This window comes from Lepidochelys kempii, chromosome 1 (assembly GCF_965140285.1).
Source record: "Lepidochelys kempii isolate rLepKem1 chromosome 1, rLepKem1.hap1, whole genome shotgun sequence".
Classification (NCBI taxonomy): Eukaryota; Metazoa; Chordata; order Testudines; family Cheloniidae; genus Lepidochelys; species Lepidochelys kempii.
The window spans coordinates 245,031,437-245,058,210 of record NC_136380.1 but is presented as its reverse complement, the minus strand read 5'-3'; the positions used below and the strand labels follow the sequence as shown (position 1 = coordinate 245,058,210).

The following is a 26,774-nucleotide window of genomic DNA, read 5'->3' as shown; positions in this document are numbered from 1 at the left end:
AAAAAGAAACAGCAGAACTAAAATTCATTTGCAAATTTAACACCATTAATTTGGGCTTGAATAAGGACTGGGAGTGGCTGGCTCATTACAAAAGCAGCTTTACCTCTCCTGGAATTGACACCTCTCCATCTATTGTTGGGAGTGGACTACATCCACCCTGATTGAATTGGCCCTGTCAACACTGGTTCTCCACTTGTGAGGTAACTCCCTTCCCTTCATGTGTCAGTATATTTCTGTCTGCATCTGTAATTTTCACTCCATGTATCTGAAGAGGTGGGTTTTTTACCCACAAAAGCTTATGCTCAAATAAATCTGTTAGTCTTTAAGGTGCCACCGGACTCCTTGTTGTTTTTTAAAAAAACAACACGAACCCAAAACTATGTATTAGTTATTATGGAATCCCTGTTGCATGGAGGTTTTTAGGAACAGGTTAGACAGACACCTCACAGGGATGGTCGAGGTTTATGAGCCTACATTAGCGTAGGGGGCTGGATTTGATGATCTCTCAAAGGTGCCTTCCCGAGCCACATTTCTATGACTCTATTATTTCTACAAATCTCATTATTTCTAAACCAAGCTCATGATTTTGGGGGGCTTGGCTCATTGTTTCTGACCCCTGGGGGTTGGCAATATTGGACTGAGCACCAGCTGTGGGTCTGAGCCTGGCTTTCCCCAGAGCTCTGGGAAAACCTCTGCTCTCAGGAGCCCTCCTGCCATTCAGGGAAGAAGCAGCTCCCTAACAAGACTACATTTCCCATCATCCCTCAGCACCCCTAAGGGGATCGCTACAAACTCCTCGCCTTCTTGAGAAACGGGGAGCCACGATTTCACAGCGAGGCAATGACCGCACGGAAAGCCCTGCGCGCTGGGGGCCTCGGTAGCTCGCCACCCGCTGGAGACGTGAGGCGAGGGAGTGAAAAGCGGCTCGGTTCGGCCCTGTGCGTCTTACGGAAATGGCGGATGGTCCCTAAAGAGCGGCGGGGCTGCAGAGCCGGGAGCGAGCGGCCTGGGCCATGAATGCTCCGGGCGGGGGCTGGGACGGGGCCTGCGGGGGCGTCCGGCTCCTCCTGGACCTGTGAGTGGCTCGGACCGCGGCCCCTCCCCGCGTTCTTCCCCCTCCCCCCGCGCGTTCTGCCCCCCCCATTGCCCCCCTCCGTGCGTTATAACCACCCCCAGTTCTTATTGCCCCCCCCCCGTCTGTTATACCTCCCACCTCCTCCCTGCCCCTGGCCCCCTGTGTTCTACCCCCCTTATTGCCTTCGGCCCCTTGTGTGTTATGCCTCCATCACCTTCATTTCCCCACTCCTTAATCCCCCCTTATTGCCCCCCAGTCTGTAACCCCCCCAGCCTCTTCATATCCCCTGCACTTTATATCCCCAGACCCTTAATGCTCCCCTGCATGTTATAACTACCCCCAGCTCTTATTGCCCCGACCTCTTGCATGTTATACCTCCCCTAGCCCCTTATTGCCCTCCCCCATGTTATATGCCTCCGCCCTTATTGTCTCCCAGTGACCTAGCATTGTCCACACCCAGGCGTCGGTCGGTTGAACTGTGTTGCTCGAGGGATGGATTTTCATACCCCAGAGCGACATAGATCAACCTAGTGTCCTAGTGTAGACCAACCCTTAGTTACATACCATACCTTATCCAGTCATGCTTGTAGTGACAGCAGTAAGATAGTTTCAATATTTTTTGTTAATGCATCTGTTTGCAAGATCCAATCACGCAGCCCTTCATACAATTCCCTTTCTTAGATGGTAAAACTACTACTGCCAGGTCTGCATTATATCTAACTGTGGCTTCCCAAACAGTAATTTTCCACTTCACTTTTGTCCTAGCCACAGAGCCTTATGGGACTCTGATTCAGTTTGGACAACACCAGTAATACCCCCATCACTACCCTGCTTTTTAACCCCTCTGCCCTCATACCCATCCCCCCATTAAATCTCTACTACCATGCATAGTGGTAACCCTCTTTTCCCCCCACCTTAATCTGTCCATCTGTTCCCCACTATCCCCCATCTTCCTCTTTGGTGTTTGCACCCTGATGACTCAAACTGTTTGGATTTTAAACCTCCGATACAGCTGGTACCTATTGCTCAATGGGGTGAAGCTGGTTTTTGTAAGTTTGGAAGGAAAAACTATATAAGGAGTAAACTTGCTGAGTGAACATAGCATAACATCTTGCACTTGCTCAGTATGTTAGCATTATTACCAGTTCAGCATACTGAGCACTGGTCTACTCTCGAAACTTTTGCCAGTACAGTGATGTTGCTTAGGGATGAGATATATATATATTTTGACATTTTTGTCCTGGTAAAAGCCTAATATAGATACAGTTATACCATCAAAAAAAGTGTTTTTGCTGGTATAGCATATTTTGTTTGGGGAACTGATATAAGCAATACCAGCAAAAGCACACTCTTGTGGGTATAAGCTATGTCCATGCTATGAGGACTTGCTGATACAGCTCTTCCAACAAGGCCTGTCTAGTATAGGCAAAGGCTTAGGCTTGGTCTACGCTACACAGTTTTGTCGGCAAAAGAATAGAGGTGTACACACTACAATGCTCCTCCTGCTGACAAAACTCTCCTGCTTTGCCGACAAAATAAAACCACCTTGACAAGAGGCATAGAGCTTTTTGCGGCAAAGTTAGATCAACAATGCATCAGTGTAGATGCTGCGGTTTGTTACACTGCAGTAACTGACCTCCAGGAGGTATCCCACAATATCCACTGTGACTGCTCTACTCACTGTTTTGAACTCTGCTGCCCTGCGTCCAGCTACATGGGCATGCACCCTTCCCATTTCAAAGCCCCAGGAAGCTCTGAAACTGCTCAGTGTGGAAAGCTCATATAGGACCACAACAACAGGCAGGGCAGGCTGCTGTTACAGGGGTTGGGGGGAAAACTGCTGTGCTGTGCGTAACTGGGGAGGGAGGCAGGGGCTGATGTCAGGGCTTCCCCTTCCGACTGCCGGCGTACCAATCTCTGCTGAGCTGGGATGTGGGGACAGGGGAACACCAGCTACCTGTGCACCAGCTTCTGCCTCAGAATTGGTTACTTCTGCTTGCAGTCTGAACTTAAAGAGACAGCATGCCGACACAGTCACTCTCCCCCAACACACACACACTGTCTTTCTCTCTTACATACACACTCCCCCAACACACACACTCTCGTGTCTGTCTCTGTCTCTCTCACTGTTGAGCAATTTCAATTTTGTTATATTACTGAGTGCTACTTTAAAAAGTGATTTAAAACGTGTTACTTTTTCGGTGCACACAGCAATCATTACAAGGTTCATAGCATGGTGCAAACAAACAATGCCAGGCTCAGCACACTATAGCCACATGCATTACTGTGGCTCAGAGTTAATATGCTCCTTCAAGGCATCCCGCAGCCACATAGTGCCCCCCCCGCCCAAGTTGGGCTCCTCTTATAGCTTTGTGTTTATAATGCACAGCCAATACTGAATGGCAGTGTGGGTTCCATGCTTTCTGACAGAGATGGCTGGGTTGCAGGTTACCAGGGCAGTTGAAAAGCATCTGGCAATCTAGTAGAATGACCATGGAATGATGGGATTGAGAACCCTTCATCATGTGATGTTGTACCTGCCCCCACGGGGCATTGCAAACCCTTCCGAAAGCACCCTGTGGCCAGCTGAACAGTGAGATAGTGCAAGAGCTGCTTGTGCGGGTGCGCTCCACTGACACAAGGAGTATAGTGTGGACATGCTACAGCAGTGGCTGTATGTCAACATAACTTGCATTGACAAAACTCTGCAGAGTAGATGAGGCCTAAGTGTAGATGCTCAGGCTGTCTGCACTTAAAATGCTTGTGGCATGGCTTCAGAATAGACACTTACTACCGTGACAGGAAGGGTTCTCCCATTGCTGTGGTAAATCCATCTCCCTGAGATGCAGTAGCTACATCGGTGGAAGAATTCTTCCGTTGACCTACCACTGTGTACATTAGGACTTAGGCTGACTTACTACATTGCTCAGGGGCATCAATTTTTTTTTCCCCTGGCTGTTCCTGGAACTCCAGTGTTCCCTGCACCAGCATAAATTGTTGATTCAGTCGACCTCAATGTTCATTATAAAGAGAGGCCACAGCTGGGTTTTGTGGCAAAGGCTTGGCTAGGTTTATTGTCAACAAAGCACCATCTTAGCATCCCGTATAGCAGGCTACGAGTATGCTAACACATGTATGCTAGTGATAAGGTATCAGCTCAATCAACATAGCATTATCCCTTAGGCTAATACAGAGCTACACTTCCCATTACTCTCCTGTTACGCATTGATACAAACAAGTTACATATTACATTCCAGATGTTATTAGTTACCATCCTTGTACGCGATAATTTGAACAAAATCTCCTCATCCATTATCCCAGTGGTTCTCAAATGTATTTGATTGTGGCCCCCTTCTTTGTATCTTTAGTAGTTTATGTCTCTCAAAGTATTTTGAAGATGAAAAATGCTATAGAAATGCTGGGTATTACTACTGGCCACATCTAGTAAAAAAATAAACCTTTGCAATTGTCATCATGTTCCCTCCCAGTCTAGGGAAAGCGGGCTCCTTGTTCTACAGCATGAATGATTCAGTAATGTGGAAGATTAAAACATTTAAAGATTGTAATGAAAGGTGTTTCATTATTCAGAGTTTGAGAGGAAAAAGTTCTTGTACCTCTGCTTCCTTTTCATGTTGTTATTTATATCTTTTTTTACACTGTTATCTAAAGGACTTGGTATAAAAGATCAAAATGTTTTCATATATGAAAACAATTAAAAAACATAAATAGGTCCTGCTTCCTGCTCATGTTGCTCACTTTTTGTTTCTGGTAAGATTTCAGATGTAGATGGGCCCCAGCTCTTACCACAGCCCAGGCACACCTTGTTGCCTCCAAGAGCTATACACAATGCAATTGTATTCCTCCCTTCTTCAAATAATTCAGTATCCTTCAAAGAGGCTTTTCCCCCATCCTATTACTGTAGCTGATGTTTCTCAAAACATGCAAGAAGAACATTGCGGTGCAATATGTCATTGTGCATAACAAGTCGGCAGGCCAAATTCTTTTTGTCAGCTGTACAAATACTTCAAAAAGAAAAGGAGTACTTGTGGCACCTTAGAGACTAACCAATTTATTTAAGCATCTCACGAAAGCTTACGCTTTGCAAATTGGATACTATTAATTTAGGCTTAAATAGAGACTGGGAGTGGCTAAGTCATTATGCAAGGTAGCCTGTTTCCTCTTGTTTTTTCCTACCCCCCCCCCCCCGATGTTCTGGTTTAACTTGGATTTAAACTTGAAGAGTGGTCAGTTTGGATGAGCTATTACCAGCAGGAGAGTGAGTTTGTGTGTGTATGGGGGTGGGGGGGATGTGAGAAAACCTGGATTTGTGCAGGAAATAGCCCAACTTGATTGTCATGCACATTGTGTAAAGAGTTGTCACTTTGGATGGGCTATCACCAGCAGGAGAGTGAATTTGTGTGGGGGGGTGGAGGGTGAGAAAACCTGGATTTGTGCTGGAAATGGCCCACCTGATGATCACTTTAGATAAGCTATTACCAGCAGGACAGTGGGGTGGGAGGAGGTATTGTTTCATATTCTCTGTGTATATATAAAGTCTGCTGCAGTTTCCACGATATGCATCTGATGAAGTGAGCTGTAGCTCACAAAAGCTTATGCTCTAATAAATTGGTTAGTCTCTAAGGTGCCACAAGTACTCCTTTTCTTTTTTTGACTTAATGTGTGGTTTCAGAGTAGCAGCTGTGTTAGTCTGTCTCCGCAAAAAGAAAAGGAGGACTTGTGGCACCTTAGAGACTAACCAATTTATTTGAGCATAAGCTTTCATCCGATGAAGTGGGCTGTAGTTCACGAAAGCTTATGCTCAAATAAATTGATTAGTCTCTAAGGTGCCACAAATACTCCTTTTCTTTTTACTTAATGTGTGTGTATTTGATTGTATATTCTCAAATTTCTGCATCCTGATTATGCAACTGTCACATCAGAACAGATCCAGTGAGATTTGCTTGTATGCAGAGGGTTTATCATGAAGCTCAGGTTTTCTGTTGTGGTGGTGGTTCAGTTTTTTAAGAAACCAGGAAAATTAAGTGCAGGAAATTACATTAATTCAGCTTTGCAAAAATCAATTTGCTCTTATCTTGTGCAAGAAAATATGTTTAATGGGGAGGTAAAATATCTTTTATTATTTATTATTTTATTTATTATAACTTTTGCCGTAGTTTAGGGAGCATGAGGAGATTTTAATTTGGGGCTGGTAATTTTCATGAAAGCTGAGTTAGTGCAGTCTCATTAAGGCTTCTGTCCTGTAAACACTTAAGACCTGATCCTACAGTTACTCCTCAGGGCATTCTGCACCAAATAATTAAAAATTATGTGCACAATATTTTAAAATTCTGCAATATTTTATTTGTCAAATAAATGTGGAGGCTCCAGCATGGCATTGGGGAGCACAGGCCACTGGCTGCACAGAGGTGGGAGATCACTGTGCAGCTCTCCCCCAGGACACGGACTCAGTGGTGAGGCTGCACCCAACCCTGACACAACGCAAGGATCAGGCCTGCCCCAGAAACACCCCAGGGCCCTGCCGTTCCATGCCAGGTCCACCAGGTGTGAGCAGGCAAGATCCAAGTGTGGGGGGGATCCATTGTTTGTTGAGAGGGTTCTTTGTGGGACAATATGGGTGTGGGTGGCTCAGTGGTGGATCTGGATGCACAGGGTCTTGTTGGGGGGTCCTGGGTGCAACAATAATGGGACACTGTAGGGGGGTCCAGGTGAAGGTGGTTGGGGCTCAGCAGGGGGTGTCTGGGTGTGGGGGGGATAGAGCTCGGCAGAGGGGCCTGGGTGTGGAGGGCTCAGTGCAGGGAAGTCCAGATACTGGGTGAAGGATACCCAAAACATACTGCTGGGGCGGGTCTTATGACCACTCTTCTGGCTTCCTTTTGCTTCCCTGTCAAGAAAGTCATTTTTCTGCAGGGAAGCAAAGAAATCTTCGTGGGACACAAATTCTGCACATATGCAATGGAGCAGAATTCCCCTGGAACTATACAGTGAGCTCTATCTGTATGTCTACACTACAAATAAACACCTACAGCTGGTCCATGTCAGCTGACTCAGGCTCGTTGGGCTTGGGCTAATGGACTGTTTAATTTCAATTTAGGCATTCAGGCTTGGGCTGGAGCCTGGACTCGAGCTGGAGTCGAGGATCTAGGACCCTGTAACATGGAAGGTTCCTAGAGCTGAGACAGCAGCCTGAGCTGCAACAACTATACCACAGCTAAACAGCCCCTTTGCCCACACCCTACTAGCCTGAGTCAGCTGGCACAGGCCAGCCATGGGTTCTTAATTGCAGTGTAGACATGGGCAGACTCCTAGAGCCAAGGATCTTCACAGGTGCTGGGGTCTGTGTGCGTGGAGCTTGTTGTAGGTTCAAAACCTTAAAAAGGTGATTAAGTTTTCTCATGCATAATGAGTCTGAGGTAAGGTGTCTGAGTTAATTCAAGTGAATTTCATAGCCTGAGAGCCATGGAGACTGAAACCTTCTATTAATCTGTAAAAACAGGAATAGGTAATAGCAGAGCAGTTTCCTCTCCACAGTCCTATGTCCCTCACTCCTGATGAGGGTAATATTGTCTCTCACTGTTGATGGCTCATTGAATCCTTGGCTTCTCTGCTGTGACTGCTAACGAGACTGTCAGTTAAGTTCCACATATGCTGGTGATATTTGTAATGTGGATAATTGTTCAATGGTAACCAGACTGTAATCACCAAAAAACTATTAGAAGATGACTTTTTTGATCACTGCTACTAGCAACGTGGACTTGATAGCAATTGATGACCTAAGGGTGACCTAAGGTATTCCATTTTCACTTTTGGAGTAATCAGACTACTTGGAAAAAGGCAGCAGAGTCTAGAGAGGAATGAATATAGGGATAATCAAGTACCTCTGAGTTCTTTCTAACACTGGCTCTGATTCCAAATGATAACAGGATTTCCTCATAGATGACGTTAGTAAATACGTTGTCTTATCATTTCATGTCCTTGAGCATTTGTCCTGTGTAGCAACAATAGATATATAATTGCACTCAAAATTTATAATTATCTTGCCAGGGACCCTGATTACTTGTTTGAGACTGAAGATTGACTTGACAACACATTTTGTGGATAATGTTCACTGAATGTTGAAAATTATATATTTAAACCTATCATTCTGTTTCCTTGGAAACTTAAATGTTTATTGTGCCTAGATATCACGTTTTGTGTTATGGGAGCTGGCCATTTCCAGGGAGTCAGGGACTAGTCTACCTGTGACAGGCTCCGCTAAGGAGAATGAGCCAACCCAGATCCACCTGTCAGTAGTTAATTACCTAGGTGGCTGGGCTGCAGTTAATTAGCTATAGAACACAGGGCCTCATAGAGACTTATGAGGGCTCAGGCAGGGAGCCCCAGAATACTTAGAGAGGATGCTCCTGAGGAAAGAGACTTGTCAGGAGAGCTGGTTAGAGAGCTCACCAGAAAAGGGAATCTAGGAGAGGTGTTGCTGGGGCAGGGAGCAGGTTCCAAAAGGACTATGAGTTGCAAAGTCCTAGAAAGGCTTAGTCCTAGCAGAAGGACCTTTCCAGACAGTGACAAGAGGTCCTGATCCCAGAAGAATAATACGCCACTCCAGAGAATAGCTGCAATGGTTTGACCCCTTTAGGGACCCTGAGTCTAGGGAAGGAACCCTATTCTTGGGTGTTGGCAGTAGGCCTGACTCCAGAATGGGTGTCCCAATAATGAGGTGAAGAGCCTGGGCAGAGGAGACAGGTGGACTTAGATGGGGAATACAAACTAATATTAACTTGCTCCTTTTAGCTAGGATGCTGGGTCTGAAGACTTGCTTGCAGGTGTGTTCGGCCTTGGATTAAATAAATGACATCCCTGAAGGGGCACTGTTTGCTGTAGACAAGCCTAATTGAATTGTGTGTTAGAAGCCTGGCTGGAATGGTGCAAGAAGAGATGAGGGAGAAGAATAGCTGAAAAAATGTAATGAGGGATTTTATAGTTTATCAGGTCATTGCAGTTGTAGAGAGTGTCATAGGAAAATGAGGGGAAAGGTTAATATTTTTACACAACTGTGGTTGTTGCCATTTTTATTCCTAACTCGTTCAAGTTCGTTTGGAAACAAAATATGGAAGAGGAGCACCTAAGTATATGTCACATGTAGGCAATGTGTATCCAAAAAGCCACAGGTCTTATCTTACTGACCATAACCACTGTTATAGGAAGCATCAGACAGCAACTCGGTGGAAGTAACAGTAAGAAATTAGCAAAGAGGAGCAGATACTTCAGTTTTTGCAACTTCTCCATACAGAATAATAGTATCTTCACTCTTTATTAAGAAGTTTATAAAAATATGGCAATTACTATATGTATTATTGTATCCGAGCTCCCCTCACTCCAAAAGAGTAGAGCAAATTGGCTATCAAAGAGATAGGGGAGAGAGAGAGAAATGAGAGATAATAATGAGGTCATGGTAACAATATTCTCTGTGAAACTCCAAGCTATGTTTTTGTCTTTGTGGTGTTCCTCTTAGCTGAAGTAGAACACAACTATCCCTGTAAAACACTTCGGTTAGAAAAAACAAACAAAGAAACTAATATTTAGAAGGATAGAGCCCAAGGGAAGATCAGGAATTTGAAGAATGTACAGGATAGAATAAGGTGGTGATGTGTTGCCAAAATTTTTAACAAGGGTGAAGGAATATTGATAATGCAAGATGGAACCTGATGTAAAAATAAGAAAGTAGGTAGTTGTTAGGTAAAATTGGTTATAATTAGCTTTGCTGCTGTTTGGCAAATTAAAGTTGTTTTTATAAGATTAAAGGAAGAGAGGGCGGATGTATCCGAGACAAGTGGAACATTGATCCATACATAGGTAGGGAATATGAAAGGGGAATTTGAACAATGAGTTTTTGCTTAAAGGGCCCATTTGACAGCCAAGACCATGGGACACCTCCTGGATGATGTGGTAGGTCCTCCTTCTAGCTCTGCTATAAGTAGCTAACAGTAAAAACCTTATAACCTTATTTTATAATCTTATATAGTAAAAATCTTAAATTAATCAAACTGTACCGTAGAATCTCTATGGATAGAAATTCCATGCTTGAATAATGAGTATAGCAGAAGGAATATACTATCAACTATCTGACAAGGATGGTGATTGTGAAATGCTCACAGAGATGGGAGAGGCTACAAAAATAGAAAAATCAATAATAACGTGGGATTTCAACTATCCCCATATTGACCAGCTGCATGTCACCTCAGGACAGGGTGCAGAGACAAATTTCTAGACACCATAAATGACTGCTTCTTGGAGCAGCTAGTCCTGGGCTCCACCAGAGGAGATTTTGATTTTACCCCCTAAATGGAGTTCTTGATTTTACCCCCTAAATGGAGCACAGGATCTGGTTCAAGAGGTGAATATATCTGAACTAGCTTGATAACAGCAACCATAATGTAATTAAATTTAACATCCTTTTTGGGGAGGAAATACCCAAGAAGCCCACCACAGTAGCATTTAACTTCAAAAAAGGGAACTACACAAAAAGACCGTGAATCAGACGAGCATCCAACCTGGTAGTTTATTTGTTCAGATATTTGGAGAATAAAAAATTAATTTGTAGGGCTGTTGCGCGATTAAAAACAATTGCACAATTTAAAAAAATTAATCATGTGATTAATCACACTGTTAAACAACAATAGAATACCATTTCTTTTAAATATTTTTGGATGTTTACTAAATTTTCAAATATTAATTTCAATTACAACACAGAATACAACGTGTACAGTGCTCACTTTATATTTATATTTTATTACAAATATTTGCACTATAATAAAACAAAAGAAATAGTATTTTTCAATTCACCTAATAGAAGTACTTTAGTGCAATCTCTTTATCATGAAATTTAACTTACAAATGTAGAATTATGTTAAAAAAAATAACTGCATTCAAAAATAAAAACAACGCAAAACTTTAGAACCCATAAGTCCACTCAGTCCTACTTCTTGGTCAGCCGATCACTCAGATAAAAACAGGTTGGTTACAATTTGCAGGAGGTAATGCTGCCTTAGAATTCAGACATACTCTTTGTTGAAGATAAAGATTCTAAAGAATAGTTAATATATAAATGAATCAAATATACAGAAAGAAAGAACTAATAAAGCATTAATATTTACTAACAGGTACTAACGCTGGAGAACCAGGAACTCCTCCTAATAATAGGTCACCCACCACTCTTTTTCTTTCTCCCCCATATTCTTAAGCCTCCACCTGTGACCTGAAACAAGTTTGTGCTTCAGATTCTTATCTATGAAATGGGGGTATTGACTTTGACTTCATGGTGTGCTGTCATTACTGAGTTGATCTGGTTGAAAATCTTTGTTGGAACAATTTTGTCACTGATTGGCCAGCAGCTAAACATTTTAGACAGTAAATTAGGGTTGAAACATTTAATTTTATCATTTCAACTTTTGCTACTTATAATAATCAAAATGGAAAAGATGAAACAATGTTTTGATAAGATCAAAACATTTCATGAACAACTCTGAGATTTTGACTTTTTGGCTCAATTTGGCAATAAATGAAATTTCAAAATCTCAGAATTTCGTGCGGGATGGAAATTCCATTTTATTTTATTTTATTGGCCAGTTAGATTCACCCCTGGTTTACAGTGGCACACTGGACCTGAGAGGAGGAGTTGTGGTGATGCAGGTTGCTTACAACCTCTACTTCACTTAGAGTTTGCAGTCACCTGCTATATTCCAATCATCGGGTGCTGCTAGCTCTGGAGATGTGTAAATCTGGCCAAGATGGTCCAGAGATGTGTAAATCTGCACATGCGTAGGCCTGGTCTACACTGGGAGGGATCGATCTAAGTTACGCAACTTCAGCTATGTGAATAACGTAGCTGAAGTTGACGTACATAGATCTACTTACCGTGGTGTCTTCACTGCAGTAAGTCGATGGCTGATGCTCTGCTGTCGACTCCGCTTGCGCCTCGCGCCCTGGTGGAGTACTGGACTTAACGGGAGAGCACTAGACTAGACACGATTAATCGACCCCTGCTGAATCGATTGCTGCATGTCGATCCAGCGGGTAATGTAGACAAGCCCCTAGCCTCTGCTGAATGGATTCTTAAAGGGCCTTGACTGCAATTTAAAATAACCTCTGGGAAGTTGGTGTGCAAATGCTGCCTGAACTGAACCAGGTGTGAAGCACTTCCTCAGGTGTAGGACATGTGCTTGAAAGTCTCCCCCTCCGTCTGCAAAATGAAGTTTTTACAGTTTCATGTACAGTTGATCTGGAACAGCATCACCGAAGTATTCCCTCTGGACACCATTCTAAAGGTATCTGGATAAGTGTTATCTGTTTGTTTTCTCTATGTGAGGGGATTGTTTTAAGAGAATTTTCCAGAAGATCCATTTCATTTGGAGACTCTTATCTTGCTGCATGTTTGAACTAAACTTGTCTTATTTAAAAGAGGGAGAAGTGATCCTGCCAAAATATAGGAGCCTTCCTGGTTTAAGATACTATTGAATTTTGCGCACTTGAGTATTTAATTCTGCTGCAAGTGTACATTTATTAATAAAGATGTGTTACACATTTTTGGATTTGATTGTTCTCTGGTCCTTCTATTCCAAGGAAGTATTTACCTGTGTGAATGTATGGGATTAATTTGCACAAGCACCATTATTCCTCATCCAGCACTATTTCATAGATGTTTCAAAAAGCAAAATACAAGTCTACTCTGATTAAGACATGGATCTGGAGCAAGGTAAATTCATAAGTATTTGAGAACCCATTAAATTTATAACAGTAAATCTCTCAAAACAGAAAGCTACTGTGAGACATGGGTGGTGGGAAAGGTAGGGAGCAGTGAATTTACAACATAGAGAAAAATATCTCAAACAAGACATGTTGATATTGTTACTAGTACAAATATGCACTACCATGTGCTGCCTTCAGATTAAGAACAGCCAGCTGCAAGGACAAAACTGTTTCTTCAGGCCGGAATAATAAATCTGAGAAGTATGCATCATGAATAATATCCCCTTTGCACTTCTATCTAATGGAAAAGGACTACATCAAGAGCAACATCCGTTATATTTTCAGGCCTCTAAGTGGGCATTGCAGAGTAGAAGTTTTTTTTTAAAAAAAGGCTGTAAAAAGATCCCTTTTAATATTTTAAATTAGTGCTGTCAAGCGATTAAAAAAATTAATCACGATTAATTGCATGATTAAACAATTAATCAAGATTAATCGTGTGATTAATTGCATCGTTGAACAATAATAGAATACAATTTATTTAAATACTTTTGGATGTTTTCTACATTATCGAATATATTGATTTCAATTACAACACAGAATACAAAGTGTACAGTGCTCACTTTATATTTTGAAGGGTTCATGCACCTGGAAACATTCAGGGCACACCCTGAGTGTTGTGTGGGAGCAGTGCACACACTGCTCCTTCCAAGGACATGGACCATGGGAAGTCGCCCAGAGGACATGAACCGTGGGAAGCTTCCTTGGACTGGGCTCAAGGCCTGAGAGCAAGGAGTGTAGTAGATAGAAGCTGGTAAATAAGAATATTAATCAAAGTCATATTATTCCTTTTGTTGTTTCCTTTTGCGGTTGGAGTATGTAATGCGCATGAGTGGAGAAAGAATAAAGGAGAGGCTGGAAAGCCGACACGGCAGACCTTCCCGCTTGCTTGCTAAAAGCTTTGTTTGTCTTGCATTTGAACCACAACAATATTTATTTTTTATTACAAATATTTGCACTATAAAAAACAAAAGAAATAGTATTTTTCAATTCACCTAATAGAAGTACTTTAGTGCAATCTCTTTATCATGAAATTTAACTTACAAATGTAGAATTATGTACAAAAAATATTTGTATTCAAAAATAAAAACAACGCAAAACTTTAGAACCCATAAGTCCACTCAGTCCTACTTCTTGGTCAGCCAATCACTCGACAAACAAGGTTGGTTACAATTTGCAGGAGGTAATGCTGCCTTAGAATTCAGACATACTCTTTGTTGAAGATAAAGATTCTAAAGAATAGTTAATATATAAATGAATCAAATATACAGAAAGAAAGAACTAATAAAGCATTAATATTTACTAACAGGTACTAACGCTGGAGAACCAGGAACTCCTCCTAATAATAGGTCACCCACCACTCTTTTTCTTTCTCCCCCATAATCTTAAGCCTCCACCTGTGACCTGAAACAAGTTTGTGCTTCAGATTCTTATCTATAAGTCCACTCAATCTTATTTCTTGTTCAGCCAGTCGCTCAGACAAACAAGTTTGTTTACTTTTGCAGGAGATAAGGCTGCCCACTTCTTGTTCACAATGTCACCTGAAAGTGAAAACAGGTGTTCTCATGGCACTGTTGTAGCCGGCATTGCAAGATATTTACTTGCCAGATGCGCTAAAGATTCATATGTCCATTCATGCTTCAGTTACCCTTCCAGAGGACATGCGTCCATGTTGATGATGGGTTCTGCTCAATAACAATCCAAAGCAGTGCGGACTGACACATGTTCATTTTCATTATCTGAGTCAGACGCCATCAGCAGAAGATTGATTTTTCCCCCTTTTGTGGTTTGGGTTCTGTAGTTTCTGCATCAAAGTGTTGCTCTTTTAAGACTTCTGAAACCATTTTCAATATCTCATGTCTGTCAGATTTTGGAAGGCATTTCAGATTCTTAAACCTTGGGTCGAGTGCTGTAGCTATCTCTAGAAATCTCACATTGCTACCTTCTTTGCATTTTGTCAAATCTGCAACGAAAGTGTTCTTAAAATGAACATGTGCTGAGTCATCATCCAAGACTGCTATAACATGAAATGTATGGCAGAATGCAGGTAAAACAGAGAAGGGGACATAACAATTTTCCGCCAAAGACTTCAGTCACAAATGTAATTAAAGTATTATTTTTTTAATGAGTATCATCAGCATGGAAGCATGTCCTCTGGAATGGTGGCCGAAGCATGAAGGGACATATGAATGTTTACAGTATCTGGCACGTAAATACCTTGCAATACCGGCTATAACAGTGCCATGGAAACTCCTGTTCTCACTTTTAGGTGACATTGTAAGTAAAAAGTGGGCAGCCTTATCTTTTCTGTAAATGTAAACAAACTTGTTTGTCTTAGCGATTGGCTGAATGAGAAGTAGGACTGAGTAGACTTGTAGGCTCTGAAGTTTTGCATTGTTTTGGTTTTGAGTGCAGTTATGTAACAAAAAAATTCTACATTTGTAAGCTGCACTTTCACGACAAAGAGATTGCACTACAGTACTTATGTGAGGTGAATTGAAAAATACTGTGTCTTTTATCATTTTTACAGTGCAAACATTTGTAATAAAAAATAATAGTATACAGTGAGCACTGTACACTTTGTATTCTGTGTTGTAATTGAAATCAATATATATGAAAATGTAGAAAAGCATCCAAAAATATTTAATAAATTTCAATGGGTATTCTATTGTTTAACAATGCAATTAAAACTGCCGTTAATTGCGATTAATATTTTTAATCGCAATTCACTTTTTTAGTTAATCCCATGAGTTAACTGCGATTAATCGACTGTTTTAAATTAATGGCTGTATTTAATTCAGGGTAGTACCAGTACATTGTGTCTCTGTGTGACTGAATTTAACTTACATTTATTTCAGGTGTCTTCAGTGTTTGACAAAGAACATTTCCAGATATGTTGCTGATATTAAGCCTTTACCTCCCAACATAAAAGATAAACTGATAAAATTAATGAGTATGCAAGGTCGGATAACTGATTCAAATATCAGTGAGGTAAGAACCTATTCAAAATTCACTTTTGCCTGTCTCTTCACATTCATGCCAGTTTATTACACAGCAAAATATTAAATAATGAGCTCAACTAAAATTATGTATACAGTTCAACAAGTGAGCCCAGGGCCTCGTACTATGTAAACTTCGCCTCATTGCTTCCTCCTAATTACTTCTCTTCCTATTTCATATCATGCCATGCCTAATCTTGATTGAGGGGGTTGTGTCTTTTATCTGTGTGTAAAGCTCCATAAATGCCTACAACCCTGCATAAAAATCAAGAAGATGAATATGGACACAAGTCAATGAAAAAGTTTTCTAGTTGACCTGTATATCATCCTGTTTTGGATCAGTTTAATCTGAGGGGATACTGTTGTTCATTGTACACACTTGAGTATAAGATGCTGTGCAATTTATGAGGCGATTCAGAAATAGTAGCACTTTGCACTTCATGTTGCTATCAGTTTCTAATTAAGTTATCTAACTTACATAAATAAGTGTGTAACATGCAAATTAATCTCAGTTGCAAACTCAATGGCCTAATAGCCAAGCAGCATTGTTTTTAAACCTTTCTGCAGAATATCCCCAGCAGGAGTCGTGTTGGATTGCGTCTGTTTCCTGAGGCTGTTGCACAGAATGCTTCCTTTACAATACAGCAGGATCAGCAGATTGACTCTAAGTGTTGGACCACACTGCTGTTTCTTCTGGTAGCAATGGGAAAGCACTATGACAGGAGCGGTTGCCAAAATGGGCTTCTACAAGGTGGTATTTAAATAATGTAAGGTTCTCAAGGAAAATCTGAGATTCTTATAATCTTAGGTGGGCTTTAGGTCTATGATTTAGGATAAAATTCCATTAAATCCTCACTTCTTTGAAATATGATGGTGAGGTGAGGGCTATGAGCTCAGTGATTCAAAATTCTCTCATCCCAATTTCTCATTAATGCTTGTCAGTGTTCTGGGATGAAATATATTACTGACTTGGCCTCAGTTGTAAATTGAGATGTTTTGACATTTGTATCCTTTTATATCAACTCAGTCTCGAAGGGAGGTGTAAGAATTATGGAAAACGAAAGGTTGACCTTGGTGAAATAGGAATGAACAACTCCCCAGTTCATTCTTGCTTTGATCTGTGACTCATGACAGGCAAATACTATCAGTCCCTGAAAGTCAGAATAATTAGACTATGAGGTGAAGGGCAGCGCACCAGAATCGTTGGGAAAAACCGAACAACAAAAACTTCACCTTTAACACACAATATTTCTTGAACTGTAGTAAAAAAGAGAGAAAAAATTAAAATTGAGTCAATCTTATACATTGTTGCTTTTAACACGCCTGTTGAATTGCTTTGAGCCATGCAAGGGTCATTTTTGTAGTGAACAAACATTTCTAAGCATCATAAGTGCTTTGCATAATTTTTTCATATGTGATCTGTGCATACATTTGAGTAAAAGCAGTTTACGAAAACTCCAAGCTCCCTCTTTTTTTACCCCCATATTCTCTAACAGAGTGTCTCCTTCTTTGCCTCTTTCTGGTCTCAGCCTTAATCTGCTTTCAATAGCTTATCACTGCCTTCTCTTGGAATCTCTTTTCTCCTTATACTTTCAGTACTCCCGTTCTCTTCCTTCAGCAGTTCCTGTTTCCCTTTCCTGCTCTGTTAATATCCCCAGGGTTTCTGTCTTTGGTCCTATCCTCCTTGTCATGTAAAGTGCACATTAACCTTCAATGCTGACAGCTTCTGAATCTACCATTCCCGTCTGGTTTCAGAGTAGCAGCTATGTTAGTCTGTATCCGCAAAAAGAAAAGGAGGACTTGTGGCACCTTAGAGACTAACAAATTTATTTGAGCATAAGCTTTCGTGAGCTACAGCTCACTTCATCAGATGCATGCAGTGGAAAATATAGTGGGGAGATTTTATATACACAGAGAACATGAAACAATGGGTGTTACCATACAGACTGTAACAAGAGTGATCAGGTGAGGTGAGCTATTACCAGCAGGAGAGAGGAGGGGGGAAGGGGGAACCTTCTGTAGTGATAATCAAGGTGAGCCATTTCCAGCAGTTGACAAGAACGTCTGAGGAAGGGGGGTGGGAATAAACATGGGGAAATAGTTTTACTTTGTGTAATGACCTATCCACTCCCAGTCTTTATTCAAGCCTAAGTTAATTGTATCCAGTTTGCAAATTAATTCCAGTTCAGCAGTCTCTCATTGGAGTCTGGTTTTGAAGTTTTTTTGTTGAAGAATTGCGACTTTTAGGTCTGTAATCGAGTGACCAGAGAGATTGAAGTGTTCTCTGCCTGGTTTTTGAACGTTCTAATTCTTGACGTCTGATTTGTGTCCATTTATTCTTTTACGTAGAGACTGTCCAGTTTGACCAATGTACATGGCAGAGGGGCATTGCTGGCACATGATGGCATATATCACATTGGTAGATGTGCAGGTGAACGAGCCTCTGGTAGTGTGGCTGCTGTGACTAGGCCCTATGATGGTGTCCCCTGAATAGATATGTGGACACAGTTGGCAACAGGCTTTGTTGCAAAGATAGGTTCCTGGGTTAGTGTTTTTGTTGTGTGGTTGCTGCTGAGTATTTGCTTCAGGTTTGGGGGGCTGTCTGTAAGCAAGGACTGACCTGTCTCCCAAGATCTGTGAGAGTGATGGGTCGTCCTTTAGGATAGGTTGTAGATCCTTGATGATGGTTTTAGTTGGGGGCTGAAGGTGATGGCTAATGGTGTTCTGTTATTTTCTTTGTTGGGTCTGTCCTGTAGTAGTTAACTTCTGGGTACTCTTCTGGCTCTGTCAATCTGTTTCTTCACTTCAGCAGGTGGTTATTGTAGTTGAGTGTTGTATCTTTGATGGTCTATCTCTTTTTGGATATGCAAATACCAGTTCAAATTCCCACAACCCCTTGCTCTCCATCCTCTATTATTCTTCTCATATCTTTCTCACTCTGATAATTCCAGTATTTCCCCATTACCCAGACTCACAACTATGACTTATATTTGACTCCTCATTTTCTCCTTTCCCCACATCCAGGATGTCACAAAATCCTGCCTTTTCTTAATTTACAACATTTCTATGAGCTGTTCTCCCTTCTTCACTTCTACTTCTACATTTTCTTGCCCATAACTTGATCATCTTTTTTCTTCACTCCTATATCCCTCTTTCTGCCTGTTGCCTTGCTCCCCTATAGCCCATCCAAAATGTTGCTGCTCAGCATCTTCTCCCACCCCCACTCCTTTGCTGGCTTCTCATCTTCTCCATCAAGTTTAGACTTCTTGTCCTTGCATTTACAGCCCTTCAGTTTCACTTCTGTGTATTTTTCTATTCCATCTCTTTTCTCTCCGCTCTTCCTCAAGATTGGCTAACATTACCCCCATTATGACAGGTTTCAGAGTAACAGCCGTGTTAGTCTGTATTCGCAAAAAGAAAAGGAGTACTTGTGGCACCTTAGAGACTAACCAATTTATTTGAGCATGAGCTTTTGTGAGCTACAGCATCCGATGAAGTGAGCTGTAGCTCACGAAAGCTCATGCTCAAATAAATTGGTTAGTCTCTAAGGTGCCACAAGTACTCCTTTTCTTATTACCCCCATTGTGTCATCCTTCTGCTCTTGATTTAATCCATCCATGTTGCCGCCTATGCTTGGAACAGTCTCTCATGTCATGTATGCCAATCTCTTCTTTCAGTCCCACCTTTACAATACACTTCTGTGAAGCCTTTTAGTGTTGCTTTATAAAATTAAAAATTTGCATTGCCTCAGGAATTAATCTTCATCTAGTGTATTATGTGGCTGAACTGTTTCTATCTAGCTTAGACCTTAAACTGCCTGAAGGGAAAAGTGGTCCCTGCCTCGTGCATTGTATGGTGCTGAGCACACTCATATTCAGTAAATATTACCTAGTAAAGCTGAGTGGAAAGCAGAAACTGATATTATTTGGTTACTTTTAAACATGCTTTACATGCAGAAATTTTCACAAAAACAGCCCACAATGACTTTTTGGTTTTCATTATCTCTTATGTGAATTGAAATGTCACCTATCGCATTTATCACTTCTCCAAAAATATGTCTATACATGTCTGTACCTGCTGTGCAGTAAAGGTTTCTTGGAAAAACTATAGTTTGTAGTGCAAAGCTATAAAGTTTGTTTCAAGCAGCAAAATAAATAATGCAACCAAAGAGGGATGGGGGCGGCTGGGGACAGAAAGGGGAGAGATACTTTAGGTACGATTCAGAAATTTTAATGATATAAGACTTTAATGCGAGTTAGGTAAGAGATTGTTCATACTGCTAATGTATGAAGAACTGAAAAAGTAAATGAAAATTGTTACCAATTTGTTGCCACATTTAGTAAAGTTTGAACTTGATAATCAAAGAGAGCTGAGGATCAGTCAGCTTGATTGGATTTTTTTAGATAATTAGTTAGCACATAACAGAGTAAGTTACCACAGTCTGTGAGAACCAATCCAGTGACAGGTAGACTGCGCTCTTTGTCTGCTTCTAAATTTGGATGAGGGCTTAACATGCTTATAGAGGAACTGGGTATAGTTTCAGTCTCAGTATTTGAATACTTTTATTTTACAGACAGACATTATTTTCAGCACATTTTCCAATAAATTTCTAATTATACAATCCGATATCTGTTATTTAAACTTACATCTTTTCGTAAATCCATCAAATTTTGCTAATGTAAGCACCCACACTTCTTTTTTTAGTACAGTATGTTGTTAAAAGTACTTATTCCTTCTAACAGGCTAGCACTGTCTTGTCTTAGCGTGACTCCCAAGGCATCATGGAGAGGTATGGCGCAGGGGCAAGCTATATGCCTTATAAAGTCTGGTTCAGAGGTCAACAAAACTACAGTAGTGGTATGATTATAGGTGTTGAAATCTAAAACCCAGTTTCGCATGGTGGCCAACTAATAAAGTGTATCCTGGCCATGTCTGGGAATCAGAATTTGCTTATGTAATACCAGAGTTATCATACATGTCTGTGCCTTATCACTACAGATTGAAGAAAGAATAAGTTGATGGAAAAGTTGGGTAATCCTTCTTTTTGTCTTTTCCCAGTTTGAGTATTGGTCTGGATTACATCTCACCATAGGGGCTGATTGTGTGTGTGGTGAGGACATTCTGATTGGAAGACCGGTGGTATATCTGGTTAGATAGTACAGGTTGAACCTCTCTTGTCTGGCACTCTGGTCTGGCAACATCCGTGGTCTGGCATGATTTTATTTTATTTTTATTTTTATTTTATGTTTTTTATGTTTTATCTCCTTATTTCCTTGTGCCAGTACAGTAAAATTGTGTCACAACACTAACACTTTGTTATGAAGAGAGCCGGTAAGCCTTGGCTAGCGGCATTGCCAGCGTTGTTCTTTTTATTTGCCTTGGCAAGATAAAAATAAAGAGACCCGCTCACTACTATACTGACCTCCCGTGGTTCGGCAAATTCTCTGGTTCGGTACTGGTCAGGTCCCGAGGGTGCCGGACTAGAGAGGTTCAACCTGTAGTGATGTTCTGCGGGGGGTGAAATTTAAAAAGGTGGTATATGTAGCACCCCTCCCCCACATGAAGCTGATGTTAAAGTATCAGACCTTCCATTGCCTTGGATCTTATTTTTATAAGACCTCTGCTTGGGGCCCCACAAGAAAGCCAACCTACAGTCCTGTGGGATTGAGGAGGCTTAGTTAATGGGGAATGAATGCCTTTTGGTCCTCAAAATGTTAGCGGTTGTGTGTGTTTCTGAATGCATGTGAGTCTGCGTGCAAGAGAGTAAGACAGCAAGATCAAATGGGGTCAAGTATTTTGAGATTTTATTGGCATCTGTTAGACAAAGGGACTTGTGTGTCTGGGAGCCAAAGAGTGGAAACGTTGTAGCTGGTTGTTGCCAGAAGTGCCTGTAATGGGCTTTTGTGTGTGATTAGATTAATTTCTTATTTGAATGATAAGAATTGATCATGCATAGAAACTGGACTGCTCTCTAACCCCAGGAGGTTGTTCGTCACCTCAGAGTTGTGTACATTCTGTAGAGAGGATTTCATTCCCCAGGCTGTTAACCTGGCACCTTTCAAAAGAACATTTTTAAAAGTCATATGTAATTTCTAACGCAGTAATCACAGATTCAATGTGCATATTTGTGCTACACCATGTATAATTTGATGGAAATACTGTGCTTGCATTACAGGTGCTGCACCCAGCGGTGGAGACGCTAGATCTTAGAGACTGTGATATTTCAGATACTGCCCTGCTGCAACTTTGTAATTGCAAGCAACTGAAAAAAATTAACTTAAATTCTTGTAAAGAAAACAGACTAGCCATCACTTCAGAAGGTATGTTTCCTGTACAGATAGAATTTGAATCTACCTTCTATTTTCTTTCTTTTCGTTGGGAGAGTTGGAGTAAATTGTGAAAGCAATTAGAGTATATATGATATTAAATACACACGTTGGCGAAGTCATTTTAATCAATTACACACAGAAACACTACACTCCTCAGGAATTTGTTTAAGTTCATGTTGCTTGGTTAAAGTAAATTCTTAGTAGAGCTAGTAAAAAAAATTTTCAGCAGACTATTTCCATCAGAAAATGCAGTTTTGTCAAAATCCAAATATTTTGCTGAAAGTGTCGATTTCAACAAACTTTTCCATAGAAAAGCGTTGAACTGTTTTGACTATCATTTTATATCAATAACATCAAAATGTTTAATTTTGACTTCTTTGTTGTATTTAAACTTTTATTTTATCATATTTATATTGGTTTGACATTATCAAAATGATTCAGTTTCCTAAAAAAAAAATATTTTTTTTTTCTGTAAATTTCAAAATTTCAACCTTTTATTACAATTTAAAATGAAAACACATTTTGAAATGTCAGAATTCCCTGCAGAATTGAAATTCTCTTTTCTGACCAGCTCTAATATTTAAACATTTTTATAAAGTGGAAAGGTGAAATTCTGGTTACACCAGTCAGTGGCAAAACCCCCGTTGTCTTCAATGGAGTCAGGATTTTACCTGTATATTGCATTAATCAAAAAAGAATTTGAAGATAAATAAGAAATGATAGAATCTGATACACCAGATACTTTCTTTTGCCTATAGTCTCCCTCTGGTTCATATGACAGAAAGTCCAGTAACCACAGCTGCCTGTTTTTCAGTTTATTTAGGGTATGTCTACACTACGAAATTAGGTCGAATTTATAGAAGTCGGTTTTTTAGAAATCGGTTTTATATATTCAAGTGTGTGTGTCCCCACAGAAAATGCTCGAAGTGCATTAAGTGCATTAACTCGGCGGAGCGCTTCCACAGTACCGAGGCAAGCGTCGACTTCCGGAGCGTTGCACTGTGGGTAGCTATCCCACAGTTCCCGCAGTCTCCGCTGCCCATTGGAATTCTGGGTTGAGATCCCAATGCCTGATGGGGCTAAAACATTGTCGCGGGTGGTTCTGGGTACATATCGTCAGGCCCCCGTTCCCTCCCTCCCTCCGTGAAAGCAAGGGCAGACAATCATTTCGCGCCTTTTTTCCTGAGTTACCTGTGCAGACGCCATACCACGGCAAGCATGGAGCCCGCTCAGGTAACCGTCACCCTATGTCTCCTGGGTGCTGGCAGACGCGGTACGGCATTGCTACACGGTAGCAGCAACCCCTTGCCTTGTGGCAGCAGACGGTACAGTACGACTGGTAGCCATCATCGTCATGTCTGAGGTGCTCCTGGTCGCCTCTGTGAGGTCGATTAGGAGCGCCTGGGCAGACATGGGCGCAGGGACTAAATTTGGAGTGACTTGAGCAGGTCATTCTCTTTAGTCCTGCAGTCAGTCCTATTGAACCGTCTTATGGTGAGCGGGCAGGCGATACGGACTGCTAGCAGTCGTACTGTACCATCTTCTGCCGAGCAGCCATGAGATGTGGATGGCATGCAGTCCTTCTGCACCGTCTGCTGCCAGCCAACGATGTAAAAGATAGATGGAGTGGATCAAAACAAGAAATAGACCAGATTTGTTTTGTACTCATTTGCTTCCCCCCCTCCCCTGTCTAGGGGACTCATTCTTCTAGATCACACTGCAGTCACTTACAGAGAAGGTGCAGCGAGGTAAATCTAGCCATGTATCAATCAGAGGCCAGGCTAACCTTCTTGTTCCAATAAGGACAATAACTTAGGTGCACCATTTCTTATTGGAACCCTCCGTGAAGTCCTGCCTGAAATACTCCTTGATGTAAAGCCACCCCCTTTGTTGATTTTAGCTCCCTGAAGCCAACCCTGTAAGCGCCCCTCCCAGCGTCAGAGCAATGGCAAACAATCGGGCATCTGAGAGTGCTGTCCAGAGTAGTCACAATGGAGCACTCTGATGGGGCTAAAACATTGTCGCGGGTGGTTCTGGGTACGTGTCGTCAGGCCCCCGTTCCCTCCCTCCCTCCGTGAAAGCAAGGGCAGACAATCATTTCGCGCCTTTTTTCCTGAGTTACCTGTGCAGACGCCATACCACGGCAAGCATGGAGCCAGCTCAGGTAACCATCACCCTATGTCTCCTGGGTGCTGGCAGACGCGGTACGGCTTTGCTGCACAGTAGCAGCAACCCATTGCCTTCTGGCAGCAGACGGTGCAATACGATTGGTAGTCGTCCTCGTCGTGTCCGAGGTGCTCCTGGCCACGTCGGCTGGGAGCGCCTGGGCAGACATGGGCGCAGGGACTAAATTTGGAGTGACTTGACCAGGTCATTCTCTTTAGTCCTGCAGTCAGTCCTATTGAACGTCTTATGGTGAGCGGGCAGGCGATACGGACTGCTAGCAGTCGTACTGTACCATCTTCTGCCAGGCAGGCAAGAGATGAGGATGGATAGCAGTCGTATTGTACCATCTTATGCCAGGCAGGCAAGAGATGAAGATGGCTAGCAGTCGTACTGTACCATCTTCTGCCGAGCAGCCATGAGATGTGGATGGCATGCAGTCCTTCTGCACCGTCTGCTGCCAGCCAAAGATGTAAAAGATAGATGGAGTGGGTCAGAACAAGAAATAGACCAGATTTGTTTTGTACTCATTTGCCTCCTCCCCTGTCTAGATCACACTGCAGTCACTCACAGAGAAGGTGCAGCGAGGTAAATCTAGCCATGTATCAATCAGAGGCCAGGCTAACCTCCTTGTTCCAATAACAACGATAACTTAAGTGCACCATTTCTTATTGGAACCCTCCGTGCAGTCCTGCCTGAAATACTCCTTGATGTACAGGCACCCCCTTTGTTGATTTTAGCTCCCTGAAGCCAACCCTGTAAGCCATGTCGTCAGTCGCCCCTCCCTCCGTCAGAGCAACGGCAGACAATCGTTCCGCGCCTTTTTTCTGTGCGGACGCCACACCAAGGCAAGCATGGAGGCCGCTCAGCTCACTTTCGCAATTAGGAGCACATTAACCACCACACGCATTATCCAGCAGTATATGCAGCACCAGAACATGGCAACGCCATACCGGGCAAGGAGGCGACGTCAGCGCGGTCCCGTGAGTGATCAGGACATGGACACAGATTTCTCTGAAAGCATGGGCCCTGCCAATGCATGCATCATGGTGCTAATGGGGCAGGTTCATGCTGTGGAACGCCGATTCTGGGCTCGGGAAACAAGCACAGACTGGTGGGACCGCATAGTGTTGCAGGTCTGGGACGATTCCCAGTGGCTGCGAAACTTTCGCATGTGTAGGGGCACTTTCATGGAACTTTGTGACTTGCTTTCCCCTGCCCTGAAGCGCATGAATACCAAGATGAGAGCAGCCCTCACAGTTGAGAAGCGAGTGGCGATAGCCCTGTGGAAGCTTGCAACGCCAGACAGCTACCGGTCAGTTGGGAATCAATTTGGAGTGGGCAAATCTACTGTGGGGGCTGCTGTGATGCAAGTAGCCCACGCAATCAAAGATCTGCTGATATCAAGGGTAGTGACCCTGGGAAATGTGCAGGTCATAGTGGATGGCTTTGCTGCAATGGGATTCCCTAACTGTGGTGGGGCTATAGACGGAACCCATATCCCTATCTTGGCACCGGAGCACCAAGCCGCCGAGTACATAAACCGCAAGGGGTACTTTTCGATAGTGCTGCAAGCTCTGGTGGATCACAAGGGACGTTTCACCAACATCAACGTGGGATGGCCGGGAAAGGTGCATGATGCTCGCATCTTCAGGAACTCTGGTCTGTTTCAAAAGCTGCAGGAAGGGACTTTATTCCCAGACCAGAAAATAACTGTTGGGGATGTTGAAATGCCTATATGTATCCTTGGGGACCCAGCCTACCCCTTAATGCCATGGCTCATGAAGCCGTACACAGGCAGCCTGGACAGTAGTCAGGAGCTGTTCAAATACAGGCTGAGCAAGTGCAGAATGGTGGTAGAATGTGCATTTGGACGTTTAAAGGCGCACTGGTGCAGTTTACTGACTCGCTTAGACCTCAGCGAAACCAATATTCCCACTGTTATTACTGCTTGCTGTGTGCTCCACAATATCTGTGAGAGTAAGGGGCAGACGTTTATGGCGGGGTGGGAGGCTGAGGCAAATCGCCTAGCTGCTGGTTACGCGCAGCCAGACACCAGGGCGGTTAGAAGAGCACAGGAGGGCGCGGTACGTATCAGAGAAGCTTTGAAAACCAGTTTCATGACTGGCCAGGCTACGGTGTGAAAGTTCTGTTTGTTTCTCCTTGATGAAACCCCCCGCCCCTTGGTTCACTCTACTTCCCTGTAAGCTAACCACCCTTCCCTCCTCCCTTTAATCATTGCTTGCAGAGGCAATAAAGTCATTGCTGCTTCACAGTCATGCATTCGTTATTCATTCATCACACAAATAGGGAGATGACTACCAAGGTATCCCAGGAGGGGTGGTGGAGGAGGGAAGGAAAATGCCACACAGCACTTTAAGCACAGCACTT

At 42.4% G+C, this 26,774-nt stretch overlaps 1 protein-coding gene across 6 annotated transcripts in view; it reads left to right on the top strand.

Moving 5' to 3' along the window:
* The first annotated feature begins 793 nt into the window (after positions 1–793).
* Positions 794–26,774, top strand: part of AMN1 (antagonist of mitotic exit network 1 homolog) — a 61,980-nt gene continuing 35,999 nt past the window's right edge. Inside the window, exons 1-5 of one of the 6 annotated variants that reach the window (XM_073321503.1) lie at positions 989–1,075; positions 12,710–12,842; positions 15,751–15,883; positions 16,459–16,642; positions 22,067–22,211. In XM_073321503.1, coding sequence (XP_073177604.1) covers positions 16,607–16,642; positions 22,067–22,211 — 181 coding nt within the window. In that variant the 5' untranslated portion in view covers positions 989–1,075; positions 12,710–12,842; positions 15,751–15,883; positions 16,459–16,606. Of the gene's footprint in view, positions 1,076–12,023; positions 12,415–12,709; positions 12,843–15,750; positions 15,884–16,458; positions 16,643–22,066; positions 22,212–26,774 lie in introns of all 6 variants that reach the window. The other 5 variants (XM_073321475.1, XM_073321493.1, XM_073321484.1 and 2 more) reach the window with 5 other exon arrangements.